Here is a 20,207-nt window from a genome sequence, read left to right on the forward strand (position 1 = left end):
AGGGAGCCTAATACCTGGTTCATTTCCACTAGCTGTGTGCCCTTGACATGGGACTGCATCTGCCCAAAGGGGAGTCTTTTTCTAATTCATAGAAAGGGGTGGTCTGCTTACCAAACCATATACTCTAGGCCAAACAGACTTCATGCAGGGCTGAGAGTCCTGGGAGGTGGAGAATCTCTGTTCCCATGAGCCCAATGGGAAAGCCTATGCCTGAAAGCCCTATTTGCAGACTTGGAAATCTGCACTCCAAGTTCTTCCTGCTATCCCCATCCCACCTGCTGGTCGCTCACCTCTGGCAGGGAAGAAACGGACTCGAAGCTCATGCGCTTCTCAGCACTGGTTGGAGACGGACCACTGGGCCTTCTGCTGCTCCTGGAGCCTTCAGACTCCCTGCGCCCCTTTCCCTGCAGAGGTAGAGGTCAGTCATCAACTCCAAGACAACTGGAAGCTGATCCCTTCTGCATCCCAGCACAGGCAGCGCCTCCCACGCCCCAAGGGGCTGGGCTGAGCTGAGAGCCAGTCTTGGGCCTGAGCCATTCCAGAGCCAACCTGAATGCCAGGCCTAGGGCTGCAGAAAGCCTTGTCGGGCATGCAGCTTCAGAAAACCTCGGCCCACCTTTCCGTCCAGACAAAGTGGACTTGACCTTTCCAGCCCCACTGTGTGCTAGCTTCTCCCTGCCCCCACCGCCCCACCCCACTTGTCATGCTTGTTGGGCGTTATAATGATAAGTGCCCAGTACTGGAACAGAGCATGCCAGGGGCTCACCAGGGTGTGACAGCGAGCGAGGGTGTTAAGTGCTGAGGGGAGGAGTAAAACTAGGGCAGGGTGGGGTGGGGAGGGCAGCAGAGGGGGCCCTTGGGTGGGCATGCACATCCCAGGGAGCATGCAAGGAGGAGGGGAGATCGAAGAGACACCTCACCATAGCGCCCCGGGAGAAAAGTAAAGCGTTGGCCCGATAGTGCCAGCAGTGGAGGGCGGCCAGCAGGGAGCTGGCAAAGTCAGCTACCTGCTCCGCCACCGCCAGGCTCTCCTCCTGCTCCTCCTCCTCCTCCTCTGAGCCTGGGGGCTTCGGCCCAGCCCCTTTCTCGTTGCCTTCATGCCCTGTCAGGTCCTCCAGAGAGACCTGAAAGGCCTGCTCTTCCTCCTCCTCCTCCTCCTCCTCCTCCACCACCTCCTCCTCTTCCTCTTCCTCCTCCTGGGCAGCCCCTTCAGCCTCTGGCTGCAGGCCCCGAGCACGAGAGGGCTGCCCAAAGTCCAGGAGGGTGCCAGCACTGCCTGCATGCTGTTCAGAGCACAAGACCCCCTCGTGACCAGCCTCTTGGGCAACCTCCTGTCCTCTTGCAGGCAGTTGTGGGTGGGGAGGCTTCACACAGAAAGCCACACCTAGATGCCCAACTCAGGTCTCCACTGGGGTCCAGGGAGGGGCGGGCGTTCTCATGTTGGAAAGGCTGTGACCTGGTCAAAAATTCAGAACCCAAAGAGGCCTGCCTACTTGTCTACCCTAGAGAGAGGGAAATCTGAGCAGGTCCATGCTGGGCAGGCCCCCAGCGGGGTGCTGTTCTAGGAAGAGGGTGCAAAAGGGCCCCCAGGGCAAGGCCCATGTCTTCTTCATCTCTGTGGCCCTATGCCACACAGCCTGGTACACAGTGGGTGCTCAGCAGGCATTTGTTGAATGAATGAAGACAATGAGGGCTGATGGGGCCAGGGGCTGACCTGGGCAGTCCCACCCTCCTCTGTCAGCCAGTCCCCTCCTCCCACTGGCCTTTACCTTCATTCCTGCTGCTCGGGCTGCGGACATCACCACCGGGTCCCCAACACACCGGCGAGGGGCAGGGGAGGGGAAGAGATCAGTAAGCAGGAGAAAGACCTCTGGACAGCCCCCTGGGGAAGGCCTCACTGGGGGCTCCTGCTCCCAGAACCCTCACCTCGTCTCCTGTGCTTTCAAAAGAATGACTGACAGAGCAGGGGCCCAGGGGCCCAGGGGCCACAGAGCAGCACAGGTCTGTGCCTGTTGCTCGGTTCTCATTGTTTCCAGAGAAAAGGGCATGAGGCCTGTGCATAGGGGAGAGCTCCAGCCCCTCTCCTCAGCCAGCCAGGGGCGAGGCCCTCTTCCAGGGGAGAACGGAGGCAGAGACCCTTCTACACTATTCTGACAATCCCCCACCCTCAGGTCAACCCCTAGGTTGTCAGCTGCTTCCCCTCCTCCTCCCCCCCTCTCTGGGAATAGCTGGCCACCTCACACACTCACCTTTCTCGTTGAGTTGCCTGAGCAGGTGTTTGGTTGGCTCTGAGGAGGAAAGCATGGGCAGAGTCAGCACGGGCCAGGAAACTGCCGTGCCTGGCTGGGTCCCAAGCTCACAGCGCCACCAGCCCATCACCAGCTCAAAGTCCACTCTGGCTTGCCCCCCTACAGTCATAGACCCCAGGGAGGCTGCCTTCCACAGTGTCGCCAAGCCCCTTGCACCTACGGACAGGGAGGCGGGCCCATCCATCTCCAGGACCCCCGCTGTGGCTGCCAGCCCTGCCGGAGCAGTACCACCCATGATGCAATGCATTAGCACACCTGGCCCAGGGCCCTCATGCAGAAGCCACAGGGAGGGGACTGAGTTCCATGCTGCCCCCTTCAGACCAACTAGCAACATCTCTGGAGGCCGCTGGCTCCACCTCAAGCCCCTTGCCTCCCTGGCAATGAGCGTATCAGCGCATCAGCTACACCCACTGCCAAGCCCCTCACAGCACCCCAGCCGGAAAGCAGAGGTCACACCCGACTTTCTACGGCCCTTAAGGCCTGGCACCATGAAGCCTCGCTGCCCGCTGGGGAGAGTTGCCCGGCTGTACGGAGAGTGACCAGGCTCTGGGGACAGGATACAAAACACATCCATTAGGCCGATGGTGTCATCACCTTGTACCCCAGCAGCCCTTTTGGGGACACACCTGAGACTGGAGGGCGGGAATAAGAGGACCTTGTCTCAAGGTGCAGTTCTACAGAGCCTCGGCCTTCGCCTATCCATATCCTTGCCTAGGTGGCGGTAAGCGGGAGGCCCAGGGATCGCCACGATTTGCTACACACTTGAAGTCAGAAGGAAAGTCTACCCAGGTATCTTGCTGTTCCTCAGCAGGCAGGCCTATTGAAGAACCTCTTTTCTGTTGACACACACAATGTACATACACTATCTGTATCAATGTAAGTAAATGCCTAATTGTTTTTAAAGTGAAAAGTAGAAAATGTTCTATTCTTTCATTTTAAAACTTATCAAGAATATTTAATAAGTGACATATAATTTAAACAATAAACCTTAATTATCCACAGAATATACTTGTCAGCTCATCTCAGCTCACTGAGTGGTAAGCAGAAGCAGAAAAGACCTCAAGAAGTCAGAGTGGATGGCTGAGCCCAGGCAGTAAAGTGTCTGGATGTGGCCCAAGTCCCTCCCCAGTGACTTTCCTGATCTTTTTGTGGTCTACAGTTCCCACAAGTTCAACAGATTGATTTCTTTTTCTTTTTTTCGTTTTTTTTTTTTTTTTTGCAACAAGGTCTCGTCTGTCATCCAGGCTGGGTACAGGGACATGATATCCATTCATTGCAACCTCTGCCTTCCAGGCTCAAGTGATCCTCCCACCTCAGCTTCCAGAGTAGCTAGGACTATAGGTGAACACCACCATGCCTAGCTAATTTTTTAATTTTGTAGAGACGAGGCCTCACTATGTTGTCCAGGTTGGTCTTGAATTCCTGGCCTCAAGTGATCCTCCCACCTCGGCCTCCCAAGGTGCTAGGATTACAGGAGTGAGCCACAATGGCTGGCCTGATTGATCGCTTTCTAACAGACAGGAGGGGAAGAAGGGCTACTACAGACAAACATGCTTAGACCAATGAAAACAGACACTTCAGTGTTACAGAAGAACCGTGAAGAAGGGCACGACACGTCAAACGCAGGCTGTCTCTATGGCAACCCACAGCCTCTGGGGCCCCTCAAGCATCTGGCAGTTCACACACCCTAAGTGATCGCTGTAGCATTAACTCCAGAAAAGGAAAGGTTCAACGGCAGGCACCACCTTCTGTTTTAAAAGATTCAAGAGTACAAAGCATGCTTTAGAAAGATGTCTATTTTGGTCGGGTGGGGTGGCTCACATCTGTAATCCCAGCACTCTGGGAGGCCAAGGTGGGCGGATCACCTGAGGTCAGGAGTTTGAGACCAGCCTAACCAACATGATGAAACCCTGTTTCTACTAAAAATACAACAACAACAAAAAAAATAAGCTGGGCATGGTGGCGCATGCCTGTAATCCCAGCTACTTAGGAGAATCACTTGAACCCAGGAGGCAGAGGTTGCAGTGAGTAGAGATGGTGCCACTGCACTCCAGCCTGGGCAACAGAGCAAGAAGGAAGGGAGGGAGGGAGGGAGGGAATTTCATAACAGTTAAAACATTTTAAAAATATTTTTTGAAAAAATGCGACTCTTAGTATTTACAGGATAAAAATCTCAGCCATGTGGAAACTTCAGCTCTTTAAAATGGCTCATTTCCTGAGTGCTTTGGACAGCTAAAGTTTGGGGGTTTTCTTGTAACAGCTTTATTGAAATATTATTCACATACAATTCACCTAGAGTGTACAATTCAATGGCTTTAAGTATATTCAAAGAGTTGTACATCCATGGCTAAAGTTTTGGTGCTAACATTAGGAGGCAGCTACTATCACTACCACCAACATTATCACTTTCTGAACACATCAATGTGCTAGAAGCTTCAAATTTTAAGGTACACCAAGTTGAGGAGGACAAGAAGAGAATTACAGGAGAAGAAAAGGAAAGGAAATAAAGAGGGCTAGAGAGAAGAAAGCAACACCCCCATTGGGAGCTTTTAACTATAAAAACCATAAAACTTTTGCAACCATAGCAAGGTGGCCTAGGGCTCAAGATCCACCCAGAGCAATACCAACAACATAAAACCACAAAAGCCTTCTATAAGCCACTGCTCCACCTTCTAGAAGGCTAACGCCCACATGTCAATCCACACACACATTCAGGGGACCCACAGGTCATCACCAATGAAAACCCAACACACTTGTGGACCCAAGCCAGGACACTGCTCTCAGTCACTTTAGAATCTTTCTCTCCTGGGGTCTTAGACAATTCTCACCCCAACTCCCACCTTGAGTATATGTTTGGCAGACACCTGGCTTAAGCCAGAGCTGTCCTTGGGCCTCGCACTAAATAGCAACGAAAAACCCAATGTAGAAAATACACACACTCATCACCACAGAGTTAAGAATAAAAGCAAGGTTTTTCTCTTTTCAAAGAGACGATTCATTCCAATAATCCAAGAACACCCTAGCAAGTCCAGGAATGGAAGAAAACTCAGGAGAGGAAAATGGAACTTTTTCCTGAGACTCAAAGTAAATATTTCCTGTCTGGGTTTGGTGCCACTGAACTCGTTTTCCCCGGGTCCTGCTTCTGCTTGGGTTGTTCCAGGACTGGGCTGGGGCCATCTGTGATGTCCAAGTGTTACTCCTGAATGACTTGGTGTTGGTATTCCCAAGAGGCAAAGGAGGCAGGGGGCTAAGAAGGGGTGCCAAGACCCAAGTGAGCAAGTATTCCTAGGGCCTTAAAAAAGGTAGGCTGGACAGGCGCAGTGGCTCACACCTATAATCCCAGTACTTTGGGAGGCCGAGACGGGTGGATCACCTGAGGCCAGGAGTTCGAAACTAGCCTGGCGAACATATAGTGAAACCCCATCTCTACTAAAAAATATAAAAATTAGCTGGGTGTGGTGGTACACCCTTGTAGTCCCAGCTACTTGGGAAGCTGAGGCAGGAGAATTGCTTGAACCCAGGAGGCAGAGGTTGCAGTGAGCTGAGATCGAGCCACTGCACTCCAGCCTGGGCGACAGAGCAAGAGTCCATCAAAAAAAAAAAAAAGAAAGAAAGAAAAAAGTAAGAAACAGCTGGGCTGTCCAGAACTGGTAGGCAACGAGGGCCCAGAGGCATGTGGTGTGGGTAGCACCAGCACAGGGAAAGGATGAGCCCCAGGTGTATGTCCAGCCCTGCTCAAGCCTTTCCCAGGGTTTCCGCAGAGGTGAGAGACACAGCCCTGGACACTGCCGCAGACGGTCCCCAGCCTGGGAAAGGGTGTGAGGGAGAGGCCTCCTGCCTCCACAGTCCTTCTCTTACCAGACTGCCGGCGCCCCTGGCGCACATGGGTGGACACCTCATCCTGGGAGGACCAAGCCTTCTTCAGCCGCTCTGGGCTGTAGCGGTACCGATTGGGATCTGCATCCAGGAGAGAGACAGTCAAGCTTTTGGTTTCCAGTTGGCCTTGGCCTACCCTAGACCTGGTCCATACCCAGCCAGACCTCTACACTCCCCCAGCTCCAGGGCCAGGAGCCTCCAGAGCTCCCTCCATCTTCCAGCTGGGAGCTTCAGGCACTGAGAGTGCCACTGCTCAGCAGGAGAGCATCCTTAATCATATAGTTCGCCCCCCAGCCCTTAACAGGAGGCCCCCGTCCTCCCTACTCCTGGAATAAAATTATCAGGTAAAGCTTCCCCAGGATGCAGCCTGACTGAGCAATGTCCATGAGTAGGGACAAAACAGGCGGAAAAGAGCACACTTACAATAGGAATCCATTTCCAAGATGGCTTCCTTGGCCTGACAGAAGGAAACGCACCTGGTTATTACCTTACTATGTGCCAGCCTCCCCTGTTGCTGTACGAGGACACCCCACAGTGCGGCACCAAGGCCCGGGGCATCTGCTGTACTGACATCCACTGTCCAGTGGAGCCCAAATCCAGAAGGTGAGTCCCCAGTGGACCTTGTAGAGCTGGCTCAGAGGAGTACATTCTCCCTGCCCGCTGTCAAGAGCTGGGGGAACTCACCTTCTGGGGAATGGTGGCATGGTGGTTCTCTAGGATGAGCCTCTTGATGTGGTGAGTCCAGTTCCGTTTCTCCTCCACTGTCTTGGCCTGGGAGGACCCAAGGGAAAGGGACCCAGGGGTTATCATTACAGGCCTGAAGCTGTCCAGCATGGACAGTGCTTCCGCCCAGGGAGAAAAAGTGGGACCATGCTGGGAACTCTGAGGTTAACCTGACTCCTCACTTTGACCCTAAGAAGTGCCTGCAATGATCCCTGCCTTACAGGGATGCTGGGGCAGCTAGGTGGGTGGAGGAGCCAGGAGTTCCACACAGATGTCCCTGGGCATCTTGTTCCCTAGCCCCTGAGCCCCACTGACCCCTCACCTGGATGCTGTACTGCTGCTTGCTGTGCTTGTAGTGGGTGACAGTGAAGCACAGGGAGTCTCTGGTGCTTTCGATCAGCATCAGGGAGGAGCACTAGGGCCAGAGGGAAAGGACAGTAAAGCACAAGGTTGACAGCCTGGGGAAGCAGGGAGGGTGATCTCAGAAGGGTGGTGCTGAGCCCCAAGAAGCAGACAAGGAGGGGAGCCCAGATCCTTTGGGAAGGAGAGAAGACGGCGGAGATAGGGCAGGGCCTGGTTACCGGGATGTTGCCCTTGTAGACAAAGTGATCGCCCCGCTTCTTGGTGATAAGCAGTGTTTTGTCAAAGAGGAAAAAGGTCCTTTCATTGCGCACTCGATGCACGCGGAACGTGCCCTCCAGGACAAGCTCCCCGTAGGTGGTCAGGTCAGGCCCCTTCCAGTTGATGAGGAGTGACTGAATCTCCTGCAGCAGAGGGGCCCCAACCCCTACAGTCAGGCCACTGGGGCCTTCGGAGGCTCTGCAAACCCTGCCACAAAGGCTCCCCCAATGCCACCACCCAGCTCATCCCAGCAGGGTGGCCACAGTCCTTCTTCCCAGCCGAAGCATGGCCCACCCAGCCCTGCCCCTCCCCCAGCCCCCCAGCCCCCAAGCACCTGGAGCCGGACTGCATGCTCATGCCTCCTTTTCATGTCGTTGATGTACCAGGCCACACAGGTCATGGTGTCAATGGCATCCTCCACCACCTCAAAGCCATCCTCTTCTTCATCAAAATGCTTGGCAATTTCCTGAGCAGAAGATAGAGGCTTAGGTACCCCTGACTCGAAGGCCCTGCCCTCCCCAGGCCCCAGGTGCCTGGGAGGACCAAGGGGCTACCTGCAGCAGCAGGTGGTACTTGAGGATGCGCTGGACCGGCTTCAGCAGGTAGGAGCCCAAGGGCAGTGAGTGCTGCAGCAGCTCCTGCCGGTCCCGAAAGAACTTGGCCTGCTGCTTGTCCCTCATGCATTCCGTCAGGGCGGCCACGGAGCTGAGAGTGGGAGAAGGGCCAGTCACCACCTGGAGAAGGCCTGGATGAGGAGGTGGGGGGCTCTGGACTCACCAGATGGCTCTGCCTTCCCTCTCACCCCAATTACTCACTTGGGGTAATTGTTGCAATACTGGGTGTAGATATCAAACTCTTGGCTCTAAGAAGAGATCAAAAATAGTGATTTCAGGGAGATTCCCATTTGACTGTAAAGATGGTGGTACTAGATAGGCCCCTGGCCCCCAGAGCATACTCTGTCCCCTGTTCCCAAGTGCCTACAGAGCCATCTTTATACCTATTTATCAAGGACATCCCATCCACCCAGCAGCCCAGGCTCCCCCCAGGACACCTTTCTCATTCAAGACACAGCACCAAGCACTTTCCCTGGAAAGGGATCCCCAGGACTCAGATTTCCTCTTACACTGGCAGAGTTCTTGTCTCTCTGAGCTCTCAGCAAGGTAGGACGGGGCAAGGGCCCAGCCCTTCTTACCCTTTCCACAAAGCAGCTGGCCACAGCCACGGGGTCACTATTGCAGCTGTCCAGGTCTCTGAGGAGCTGGCTGGGTGAGGGGAAAGCAGCCACTGTACCCTCTGCAGTCAGAGGACAATGCCCCTCACTGTCCCCTCCCCAACCTCCCAAACCCTGACTGACAGCCAGCCCTGTTGTTAAGGTAAAGAGCTGGGGCTTCTAGCCTCAGAGGGAGCCCTGCCCCAGGCAGCAACCACAGAAAGTATCCAGCACAAAGCAGCCACAAAGCAGGAAGTCAGGGAGACCTACAGGCTCAGCAAGCGGGAGAAGAAGAGGGGACCCTCGTACCCACCTCAGGAGGGGACACGGCTCCTCTGCAGGCAGAAGGAGTCAAACACACAAAAGCAGAGGATTAAAGGGCGAAGGAGAGAGAACGGGAACTAGCAAAGGAGCCAGGGCGCCCAGGATGTGGGACATGGGGAGAGACAGGGGAGTGCTGGCACCCCTAGAAACACTGCTCCCTGCCTCCTCTCTCTGTGCTCCTCCTCTTTTCCCAACCCCTCACCATTGGTCTAAGTCTTCCCTGTACCCTGCCCTTCCAGACTTCTCCAGCTTACTGCCCATCTTAAGTGGCCTGGGATACGATTCTTCCTGTCCTAGCACCGCTGTTCCCTCAAGCTCTGACCCTCCAGAGCAGCGCACTTTCCCTGGGGAGTCTGTGGTCCCAGGCAGCAGACCCACGCCCTTTGCCCTGACACAGCCCCTGGCCAGGCCTTGTTTGGCCTCTCACATCTGTCTTGCCTGGGTTGTGCAATCCACTAACAGGTCAGATCATCTCCAGGGAGCCCTTGGAGTCCGTGGGAAGGAGGATAAGAAATTAAGAGATGTGCAAGTGGAAAATGAAGATGAGAAGGACAGAGAAGCCACCCACAGGGAAAAGAATCAGTGTGCAAGGAAGGGCCCAGCAGCCCCGTGAGGGGTGCCGGCCCAGGCTGGACCCAACACGCACATACCCTCAAATTACCTCCCTGTCTGCCCTTGAGAGAAAGCACATCAGCCCAGGGCACAGAGATGGACCACCCTTCCCTGTCCTCAGAGATCAGGCCCCAGGCCCACATGTCACAGGCCCATGAGTCCAGGGACATCCAGGCTTCCTCCCTAGGCCCTGAGGTGGGCCTCGCAGGCAGAACATGGTGTCAGGCCCATTCACACACCTGTTCAGTGCGTAGATGTTTTCTATGTTCCCAAAGAGGGCGCTGACCTGTTCTGGCTTCAGCAGCCCGGGCGTGTCGATGATCTTCAAGAGGTAGTCCTGCGTGGAGGGAGGTGCTCAGAACCTGGCCCCCAGCACAACCCTGCCCACAACCTTCCCTAGCCACACTTCGTTTAGGCCCTGCTGGGACACCACTTCACAGACACTGCCTACTGTGAGACAGTGTCCACCCCAAAATTCACGTCCACTTGGAACCCCGAATGTGACTTTATTCGGAAATAAGGTCTCTGTGGATGCCATTAGTTAAGGATTTCAAGACGACTTCAGATAGGATTTAGGGTAGGCCCGAAATCCAGTGGCTGCTGTCCTTATAAGAGGAGAGGGAGGACACAGAGAGACACAAAGAAGGTGGTGATGGGAAGGTACTGGGCCGCATCCCCAGGCCAATGATCTCAAAGACTGCCAGGACCCAGGAAGCTGGATGACAGGCACAGAACTACTCACTCAGAGGCTCTGGGGGGAGCCAACCCGGCCAGTGCCTTGATTTTGGACTTCTGGCCTCCTGAACTGAGTGAGAATACATTTGCTGTTTTAAGCCACTCAGTGTGCGGTCATTTGTTAAGGCAGCCCTAGGAAACTAATCCACACCCCGAGCCAGTGGAGCAGAGGGCTTCCTCAGTGGCAGCCACACAGCTGCCCTTCCATGTCCTTCACCTACAGTAGCCCTGCAAGGTAGGTGTGGCTTCCTCTTACAGAGGAGGAACCTGAGGCTCCACACAGCCAGGCAACAATAGGGCAGGGGATGCGTGGGGCCAGGCCCAGAGCCCACGTCTTCACTGCATTTGGTCTCTGTGGCACAGGCTTTCTAGAGCCATCTTCCCAGGCAGGCTGGGGACCCATCCTCCCTGTCAATGATGCTCACTCCTGCCAGCCCAAGCTACTGATCCGGCCCAAGGTCCTAAGGAAGCCTGAGGGGTCAACAGTTTTCACCATGCAGTCAAGGAGGGTGGGAGACCCGAGTCCTCCAACTACTTCATGGGAAGCGGGTCTTTCGAGAGCTTCTCTCCCAGGGTGAAACAGGCTTCCGCTAGAACGCTGTGCCACAGGGCCCCCGGCACGCACCTCCACGATGCTGCGCAGGTCCTGCACATACATGCGCTCTGTCTCCACGATCTCCCGCACCACTCGGCCCAGGTAGCTGAGCTTGTGGTGCGCAGACCCCGCCGCCGCCCGGCTGTTGAATGGGGAGAGGGGCCCCTTCACGTTCAACCAGCTGCTGGAGTTGTTGTTGCTATTGGGGAGATGCCGGTCTCTTGGGGAGCCTGCCCCATTCTCAGAGGGAGCCTCGGAGCCACTGGGCTCCTCCATGGCACTGCGACTGTCACGGGAGGAGCCCGACGAGGAGGTGGTAGAGGTCAGGCTCACCGGCCGCTCCTGGCTGCCATCCTGGTGGAGGGAGGTGGACACGGGCATCCTGGCATTGCTGCCTGGGGAGGGCACCCCAGGGAGATTCTGCAGCAAGACAGACAGATGAAGGGTCAACCTTTGAATGCCCACAGAAACAGAACAGAGGGACAGCTGCCAGGGGTGACGGCAAGCAGGGTGGGAAGGTATTGTTTAGTGGGTCCAGAGTTCAGTTTTAGAAGATGAAAAGGTTCTGTGGATAGATGGTGATGACGGTTGCACAATGATATCAATGAACTGTACACTTAAAATGGTGAAGATGGTCAATTTTATGTTATGTGTGTTTACATTTAACACAATTAACAAAACAAAACTGAATCCCAAGAAGGGCCCTGCTCTCCGACTCTATGAGCATTGATGAGGGTGCCCAAGTCCACCTGCCAGCACAGTGGTCCAGGTACCCTCTGAGGAATTCATAGCCCAGCTCCACTGCTGAGGCACAGTACTTAGTGCCTCAGAGCCTCAGCTCCTCACCTGTAAAATGAGGATAGATACAGCCTACCCCATGGCTTGTCCTCCCGGATGACGCCACCTGCTGTTCGTAAAGCTCTGAGCATGATGCCTGGCACAGGGTACGTGCTCCACACGCCATGAATATAGTGATGACAATGGCAATTGTCAAGAGGAACTTCCCAAGTGCCCACCTGTATGTAGCGTGTGCTGGGGTCACTCACTGTACAGGGATGGGCAAAGATCTGCTTCTTACAGTGTTAAGACACATACCAGGGATAATATTCTCCTAGGACTGCAAAACCTCAGGGGCACCGGTGGCTTCACCACGAACCTGAAACTTTCTGGATACTGACTGGCTGAGCCAGCATTATCCCCCCACTCCGCAGCCCCACCCCAGCACCTGGTACAGGCTGCCTCTGACTCATCCAGGCCCCAGGAAATTCCCCAGGGCTGAGCCATCAGTGAGTCTCTGTAAGCTCCCCTTGGCACAGCTGGGTGGGGGCAGCAGAGAAAGCAGTAAACGGCACCCAGGTGAGGCAAACACAGCCTCAGGTGGACTTTATTCCCTAAGCAGATGGTGTGGCTCACAGGCAGGCCCACCTGGAGCAGCCGGGGGAAGGAAGGGTGGAGTGGGCAGACTACTTCAGGCTGTAGCCTTCGGGAAGGACAGGGACACCCATGCAACACCCATGCCCACGCCATAGAGCTCACCAATGCCACTTTCCAGAGTACACATTTCATTGCTATTTCACAGGAAAACAGTAAGTTCCTGGGCATCCCTCTCACCCCTACTGACCCAGGTCTTCTACCCCTGGCTCTAGGGCTCAGAAGCGACTAGACCACAGACATGACCAAAGGGCAGAGGCTTGAGCCACAAGGAGAAGAATCTAGAAGCTGCCGTTACTCTGGGAACCCTTGGCACTGGCCCGTGGTTTTCTGTGCCTCTGCCTCAACCCGTAAACCAACACCCCTGGGTCTCAGGCTTTTGCAAATGTTCTCTCTGCTTCAGCGTTCTCTCTTCTCCATCCACTCCATACGGTACCATTCCCCAACCTATGTAATTTACATCCAATCTTTAGGTCTCCGATTAGAAACCGCCCCCTCCAGGAACCTTCCAATATCCCCCAAATCTAGGGAACTCTTTCTGTGTTCTCTTACTACCTCCCAGGTTTCTCCTATTGTAGCACTCGCCTGACAAAGTGTGACTAGTTTGAGACCCTCTGCCATACACCATTAGTTACTAAAGAGCAGGGGTCTTAAGGGCCAATTTAACAAATGAACAACAATGGTGAACAAATTGATGCTTTTACTGAGGTACAGATCAAGCGCCTCAAGACCTACTTACCACCCGCCGCTAACCTGGCCGGGGCGCTCTGGAGCACAGCACTTTGTCACTGGGTCTCACTGGAGGGGGTCACCTCCAAGGTGCTCTGTCTGAGCCTCTTGACTTGCAGATGGGGACTCAGTGGCAGCCCAGTGCTCCCCTCCATGGTGCAATGCAATGCCAGGAGAGCTAATTAGCAGGATCATTTTGGTAAAGCTCTTTGAGCGGCTCAGAGGAGAGCCCCTTGGGAATTGTAGGGCTGCTGCTTTTTCCTCCCTCCTCAAAAGGGCCTTTACAATTCCTCAGCTATGCCTTTTACAGAACCAGCAGGCAGGGCAACACCATGTCATTCCAGCACTGACAGACAAAAACCCAAGCTCCGCCCCAGCCCTTAACCCCCAGCCCTGTGGCATGCTGATGTCCTTCGAAGCACAGTGCAGTCAGGCACCCCACCCAACCACCCACCACCATCCCAGCAGGGAACAAAGGGGCAGGGATTTACGGCCTAAGACCTTTCCCAGGTCACATCTGGGGTCAGTCAGCTTCTCTGGGGAAGCTAAATGGAAACAGCCCCACTCCCAATGGATTTCACAGCCAGCCAGTTCACAGCCTTAAGCAAAAGATTACTCACAGTCCCAACCCTACCCCAACACACACACAGTTCGGGAGATCTGTCTCCAAAAGGGACCTTCTGAGGGTCCCTCTTTGGGGACTCCACTACAAGAGGATAGCAACATAAGCACACTTCAAACCCAGAAACTAATAGGGCTTTTCTACTTGGAGAAGTTTTCTCTCTGATTGATCATAGGCTACCTGTCTGCAAACTAAGCTCATACTCTGAAAATAGTACCTGTATCCCAAATCCTCCTAAGGCTAAAACAAAGCATAACAGCCAACTGCTAAAATGCTCTAAGCGCTATGTACATATTAAAGTGACTAACCCCTTGCAACAACTCCAGAGGGTTCTATGACTACCCTCATTTTATACATGCAGGCACTGAGGCCACAGAAGTAGTAAGTGGTAGAGCCTGGACTTGAACTCAGGCACTGAAGCTCCAGAGTTTATGCTCTCCTGCCCACTGCCTCCCTAACGGACTACACACCAGCCAGGGCCACAAGCAAAGGACTGGTCACAGCCCTGGCTGCCATGGCTTTGCTTCAGCATAAGCTGCAGGGGACATATGAAGACCTGAAGGATTGGGGCTTATGACACGACACTCGGAAGGACTTAGTCAAAATTCCTTAGGGCAGTTTTTGGACCTGCTACTATGTGACCTTTGGCAATTCACTCTCTGGCTGGAACAACATGGTAAAATACAGATCCCCAGTCAAAGGATCGTAGGTCATGGGTAAGCAGAAAGGAAAAGGAAGAAAGCATAAGGTCACCAGGATTGGACTATAAATTTCTTGGATGATGAGAGAAGCCCTGTAGTGACCAGGAAACCCACGATCACCAGGCTCTCTCTCCTGGGCAGGAGGACTTGCTGGAAAGGAACCAAGAGCCCAAGAAAGGGAGGGCTGAAGAACAAATGAGGCACTGAGTACAAAGCAGGACACCAGTACAGACTGTCAGGAGGCACCGTTTGATGGTGATGGATAAGAGGCATCGCATTCAATTGGAGTGCATTCTGAGTGCATCACACTTAGCTGGAGTGCATTCTGGCCCTAAGAGACCGGATTGGAACCATTATGTGTGTGTAGCTCAGACTCCCACAGAGACAGCTAAAGTGCCTCCCTGGATGGGAGCCAGCCTTTCCTTCCTACCTGAAGAGCATCACTCCATACAATAAGATTCCCCCAAGCCAGGATGAGAACTCAGGTCTTCCTAGAACACATCCTAGAACACATCCTAGAAGACCCTGTCTGCTAGGGAAGTAGGAGGCCAGAGAAGGAGGTGATGAGGCAGACAGCAGCCAAACCCTCCAACCAGGTACCCACACCTACCCCGTCCTACCACATACCACATCCAGTTATCCTAAGTATGCCCCAGCCGTGACCTCTTCCATCCTGCAACATGAATCAATCCAGTCAGTCATCAATCAGTCAATCAGTCTTCTAGAAAACTCACTTTCTCAGCCGGGCATGGTGGCTCACGCCTGTAATCCCAGCACTTTGGGAGGCCGAGGTGGGCGGATCACCTTTGGTCAGGAGTTCGAGACTGGCCAGGCCAACATGGTGAAATCCCGTCTCTAACAAAAATACAAAAATTAGCCAGGCATAGTGGCAGGCACCTGTAATCCCAGCTACTTGGGGGGCTAAGGCAGAAAAATCGCTTGAACCTGGAAGGCAGATGTTTCAGTGAGCTGAGATCATACCATTCTACTCCAGCCTGGGTGACAGCACAAGACTCCATCTCAAAAAAAAAAAGAAAAAAATGAAAACTGAAAACTCTCTCAAGTCCTATACTTGTGAAGCCTTCTTTGATCAGGTCCCCAAAGACTTTTCTCTTTTTTTGAAACAGGGTCTCCCTCTGTCACCCAGGCTGGAGTGCAGTGGTGCAATCACAGCTCATTGCAGCCTTGACCTCAAGCGATCCTCCTGCCTCAGCCTCCTAAAGTGCTGGGATTAACAGGTATGAGCCACCATACCCAGCCAAGCTTTCTTTTTGATGGGCCTAAGAAGCAGCCCAGACATACACCTTTAAGGATCGAGGGGGAGAGAGAGAGGTTTCTTTTTTTTCTTTAAATTTAAGCCTAAACCACACCCTTCCTCCACCCACACCTGTCCTCTGAAGGAGCGTCCCTGAATATTGCAGGTGCAGAGGCAGGCAGGCTGCAGCAGGCCCCTGGATTCCCAGCACAGTAGACTGAAGCCACATCCTTCCCCTCCCCACTACGCCTCAGCACCATGCCCCATTCTGACCGAACAAGGAGAAAAAAGGCGCACCCTCCTGACCCGCAACAGCCTCAGTGTTCTGTCCTCAGGCCTCCTGTCACTGAGGCAATGGGACCCTGCTCCTCCCCCATCCCACAGGGTCACGCGGAGCCTTCTGGAACTCTGTGTCTCTGGTCCTGGGGAATGCCCAGGAGTCAGCCCACTCCCACTGGCTCTCCCTCCCAGGTCAGTGAGGTGAGGACAAGGCAGGAGAGGGGAAAAGGACACTTGGGGGTGAACCCTCTGGTGGGCACACGAGAGACTCCACAGAAAACATTCTGGTTCAGAGAGGCTGATGTCATCGTTTCGTCCACCGTCCTTCATCCCACACTCAAGAATCAGAAGCTACACCGCACCACAGCTGCTTTGGAGCCAGGCAGAAAAGGAGCGAGGCGGGTCCCCAGGGGCAGCTGCTCCAAAGGCCCCAGTCTGGGAGGAATCCACACGACACCTGCACACAGGGAAAGTCCTCGTGGCCAGGCGCAATGGCTCACGCCTGTAATCCCAGCGCTTTGGGAGGCCGAGGGGGGCGGATCATCTTTGGTCAGGAGTTCGAGAGCAGCCTGACCAATATGAGGAAATCCCATCTCTACTAAAAAATACAAAACTTAGCCAGGTGTGGTGGCATGCAGCGATAATCCCAGCTACTCAGGAGGCTGAGGCCGGAGAATTGCTCGAACCCGGGAGGTTGCAGGGAGCCGAGATGGCACCACTGCACTCCAGCCTAGGCAACAAGAGTGAAACTCCATCTCAAAAACAAAAAAAAGGAAGTCCTCACTCAGGGATGGCGATGGCACAGCCCTCCTGTGTGGCCTTCATCCCTCAACTACATCATCTGCTAAACATTCCAAGGGCTCTCAAAGCCAGGGTGGCCCAGCAGCTTTTGTCCTTCCCCAAAACAATCCCCACGACGGCACTTTCGGAATCTCTTCAAAAAGGGTGCCAGAAGGAAGCAATGGAGAAAAGCTAGAACTTTTCCAGAAAAAACAGTGTGGAAGCAATGTGAACTTCCAGAGAGAGATCTCTCTCAATTACGATCTCAACTAAGACGGTGAAATCCCTCCGCTGTGCTCTTACCAGCAGCTCGGCACCACTCTGGGCCACCCTGCTCCCAAACTGTCCCCAGAGGCCCAGCTCTTGCCTGTCTGTTCCCATTGCTCCCCGCACCCTGGGGGCTCTCCTGGGGGAGAGGAGGACCTCCTCCTAGGGGACCCTTGCCCCTTTTCCCAGCAGCTTCCTCACTCTGACCCCTCCCTTCCCTCCTGGAGATTCAGCAGCCCTGAGCACCCTAATAAAGCTCAAGAGAAGGCTCCCCGGGGAGTGACTTTGTGTGCATGTGAGCAACGTGACTGCCTGCAGAGGCTGTGCCAACAGTGTGACCAAGGTTTCTGGGCCACCCAAACCCAGCCCAGCTGGCTCAAATTCATTTTCCCTCGGGAATGCATTTTCCCACCACCTAAGAGCAGCAGGGCCCATGCAGTCTGGCTGGGTCCCTGCAGCAGGACCACAGCTGCCAGGAAGGAAAAGGACTGTGTGGTGCCAGAGAGGCCCTCCCACATGGACTCCAGGAGAAAGTCTAGGCCTGCAACTGAAGTCCAGAAAGTTCCCTCGGCCTGGCCTTGGAAGGAAAGGAAAGCCGGGCACCTTGCTCAGAGGGAGGGCTGTTCATCCACACCCCCTGTCCCCACCTCCCCAGCATGTGCCCATGTTGTCTCTCAAACGTGGAATGTGTCCCCAGACCCTCTGCCTGTACACATTTAGCAATCACCTCCTTCAGAAAGGCCTCCTCAACCATTTCCCAACAGACACACTACTGTCAGCTGAATCACGCCCCCACCCAAGGATATCTACAGCCTGACCCTCAACCTATGAATGCCACCTTATATGGCAAAAGGGACATAGAAGGCAGATGTGATCAAATCAAGGGTCTTAAGATGGGAGATTATCCTGGATTGGCCGGGTGGGTCTGATGGGAACATAAGGGTCTTCATAAGGGGAATTCGGCAGGAGTCAGGGTCAGACAGAAGTTTCACAATAAAAGCAGAGGGACAGAGAGAAGGAGACTGGAAGATGCTACACTGCTGGCTTTGAAGGTGGAGGAAGGGGCCACAAGCCAAGGATATGGGCAGCCTGGGAAGCTAGGAAGGGCAAGGAAACAAATTCTGCCCTGGATCCTGCAGAAGGAACCCGGCCATGCAAACCCAGTCTGACTTCTCATCTCCAGAACTTTAAGACAACAAATGTGTGTTGATTTAAGCCACTAAGATTGCAGAATTTGTTACAGTGGCAATAAGGAAGTAATGTACTCCTCTGAACTCGAAACACCCTGAGTATCACTTAAAGCATTGGTCTTGGGGCTTGATATGTACATGCATCTCTTCTGGCCGATACAGTAAAACCCAGGGGGCTGGGCCTTCTTTCCCATACCTTCCCTTCGGCCCCAGAGAGCAAGGCACATCAGGTGTTCAATAAATGCCTGCTGGAAGAACTGTGAGATGGTGCCTGGATGAGCTCACCACTCACACAGTCAAGAGAAAGGTAAACAGTGGGTGAGGTCAAGACCAAAGCCAGTTCCTCCTAGTCTAATGAGTCTCCACATTAGTCACTGCCAGCAAGTTTCCGATCAACCAAGAAGCGCCAGGATTGGTGACTGCTCATTCACCCTGGTAGTCCCATCCTACTTGGCCCCAGACAGGGAGCTACAGCATGGCACAGCTGCCCCGCTGGGCTACATACTAGGTGACCAGCCACAAGAGACTGAGAGGAAGGGGAAAGTGGCCAAGTTTAGAAAAGGGGCTATGATGACCTGGTCTCCCTGCAAATGTCCCAGGAAGTTTCATGTAAACATCTGCTAAAGCCAAATGGGGGAAATTATTGTTTATTATAAATTGCTCTTGTTCACAGCCAGGGTAGAGGTCACTTGGCTGCCAGCACAACTTGTCACTATGCAATGTGCCCCAAAAATGGAACAGCCAAAGAAAGCCCTAAAAGGTGTTACTAGAAATTACCCCCTGGAAATCACAGACAGATCCAAAGTTCCCAGAGGCCCCACCTCTCTCATCTTGAGGTCAAAAAGGCTCACAGAACCACTGCTACTTACCAGCAAAGTTCAAGAACCCAGCCCTGCAAATTCGCCATCTTTCTGGCCTCATCCCCATTTCAGGGGCTGCTTGTTTCGAGGCCTCTAGGCTGCAGTGGGGTGGGCGGGTAGGAGGAAGCTGTATTTTACTACTGCCTCAGGTTCAAAGGCACTGGAGAATCTCACTGGGAACCGAGTGGGTGTGGAGGGGCCCCATTGGGTCCCTCTGCTTTCTCGGCAGAAAAGAAAATATGCACAGATGCAGTGGTGCCCACAGAGGTCAAATGCGGTAAACTCATCCACTGGCTCTGGAGTCAGGCAGACCCTGTCTGAATTCCAGGCCCTCCACTTTTCCTGGATGTATGTGGCCTTGGGCAAGTCACTTCACCTCACCAAGCTTCAAGTTCCTCATCAGGAAAATAGGCACAGTAATAGTGCCAACCGGACTGGGTTGTCTCCAGGGTTGAGATGATACAAGTAAGTAACCCGTACATCTGACACACAGTAAGCCCACTGAGAACGGTGGTGGTGGTGGTGATGATGATAACGGATAAATCACTTTGTTCTGCAAGTATCAAGACAATGAGATTTTCCTGCCTTGTACCTACAATGTTTGACCCACATCTCAAATTAATAATAATGATACAAGTTAAACTTGGTGAACCAGGACCTAACCTTCCCCTACCACCCATGTGTTTATCCATCTTCTATGATCTCAACATCAATACAGACCATGATCTTCTAAGGGCAGACACACAGCAGTTCAGCTGGAAAGGAAAAGTAGCCTGACACCCATACCCAACAGGAGGTCAAGCCAAGAAATGAAGTATTAAGTGAGTCCAAATCCCGCCGCTATAGCAGACAGGGCGCATTCCTCAGGGATCCACACAGAGAGACGGCATGTACTACCAGGAGCTGGAGAGGAACAGGGCCAGGGGGCACCGCAGGCCTGAGCAAGAGCAGAAGTTAAGGCAACTTCAGAGAGCAAAAGCACAAATAAGTGATTAACAAAAACCATCCTTGACACTGGTGCCTGGGTTTTAAACCCATCTGCAGGGTAGACATCTGGGAGGGCCAGAAAAAAAAAAAAAAAAAAAAAA

General features: G+C 53.6%; 3 protein-coding genes across 6 annotated transcripts in view; all 3 read right to left on the reverse strand.

Annotated features, from left to right (window-relative positions):
• The window catches only part of LOC126959764 (peptidyl-prolyl cis-trans isomerase A-like), a 399,629-nt gene extending 381,922 nt beyond the window's left edge, over window positions 1-17,707 (reverse strand). Inside the window, exon 1 of the mRNA XM_050799292.1 lies at window positions 17,702-17,707. The gene's annotated coding sequence lies outside the window, so the exon portion shown is untranslated. The remainder of the gene's footprint in view (window positions 1-17,701) is intronic.
• Window positions 1-20,207, reverse strand: part of CHURC1 (churchill domain containing 1) — a 476,524-nt gene that overhangs the window by 203,953 nt on the left and 252,364 nt on the right. The window lies entirely within an intron of this gene.
• The window catches only part of PLEKHG3 (pleckstrin homology and RhoGEF domain containing G3), a 42,387-nt gene that overhangs the window by 5,186 nt on the left and 16,994 nt on the right, over window positions 1-20,207 (reverse strand). For 2 of the 4 annotated variants that reach the window (XM_050799245.1, XM_050799242.1), the window contains exons 2-16: window positions 11,036-11,425; window positions 9,915-10,012; window positions 8,722-8,791; window positions 8,345-8,391; window positions 8,084-8,234; window positions 7,864-7,995; window positions 7,490-7,672; window positions 7,231-7,323; window positions 6,870-6,956; window positions 6,609-6,642; window positions 6,168-6,266; window positions 2,250-2,288; window positions 1,770-1,789; window positions 921-1,283; window positions 291-404 (exon numbers count right to left, since the gene is read on the reverse strand). In XM_050799245.1, coding sequence (XP_050655202.1) covers window positions 291-404; window positions 921-1,283; window positions 1,770-1,789; window positions 2,250-2,288; window positions 6,168-6,266; window positions 6,609-6,642; window positions 6,870-6,956; window positions 7,231-7,323; window positions 7,490-7,672; window positions 7,864-7,995; window positions 8,084-8,234; window positions 8,345-8,391; window positions 8,722-8,791; window positions 9,915-10,012; window positions 11,036-11,386 — 1,881 coding nt within the window. In that variant the 5' untranslated portion in view covers window positions 11,387-11,425. The remainder of the gene's footprint in view (window positions 1-290; window positions 405-920; window positions 1,284-1,769; window positions 1,790-2,249; window positions 2,289-6,167; window positions 6,267-6,608; window positions 6,643-6,869; window positions 6,957-7,230; window positions 7,324-7,489; window positions 7,673-7,863; window positions 7,996-8,083; window positions 8,235-8,344; window positions 8,392-8,721; window positions 8,792-9,914; window positions 10,013-11,035; window positions 11,426-20,207) is intronic. The other 2 variants (XM_050799244.1, XM_050799243.1) reach the window with 1 other exon arrangement.

The sequence above is a fragment of the Macaca thibetana genome, chromosome 7, assembly GCF_024542745.1.
Source record: "Macaca thibetana thibetana isolate TM-01 chromosome 7, ASM2454274v1, whole genome shotgun sequence".
Taxonomy (NCBI): Eukaryota; Metazoa; Chordata; class Mammalia; order Primates; family Cercopithecidae; genus Macaca; species Macaca thibetana.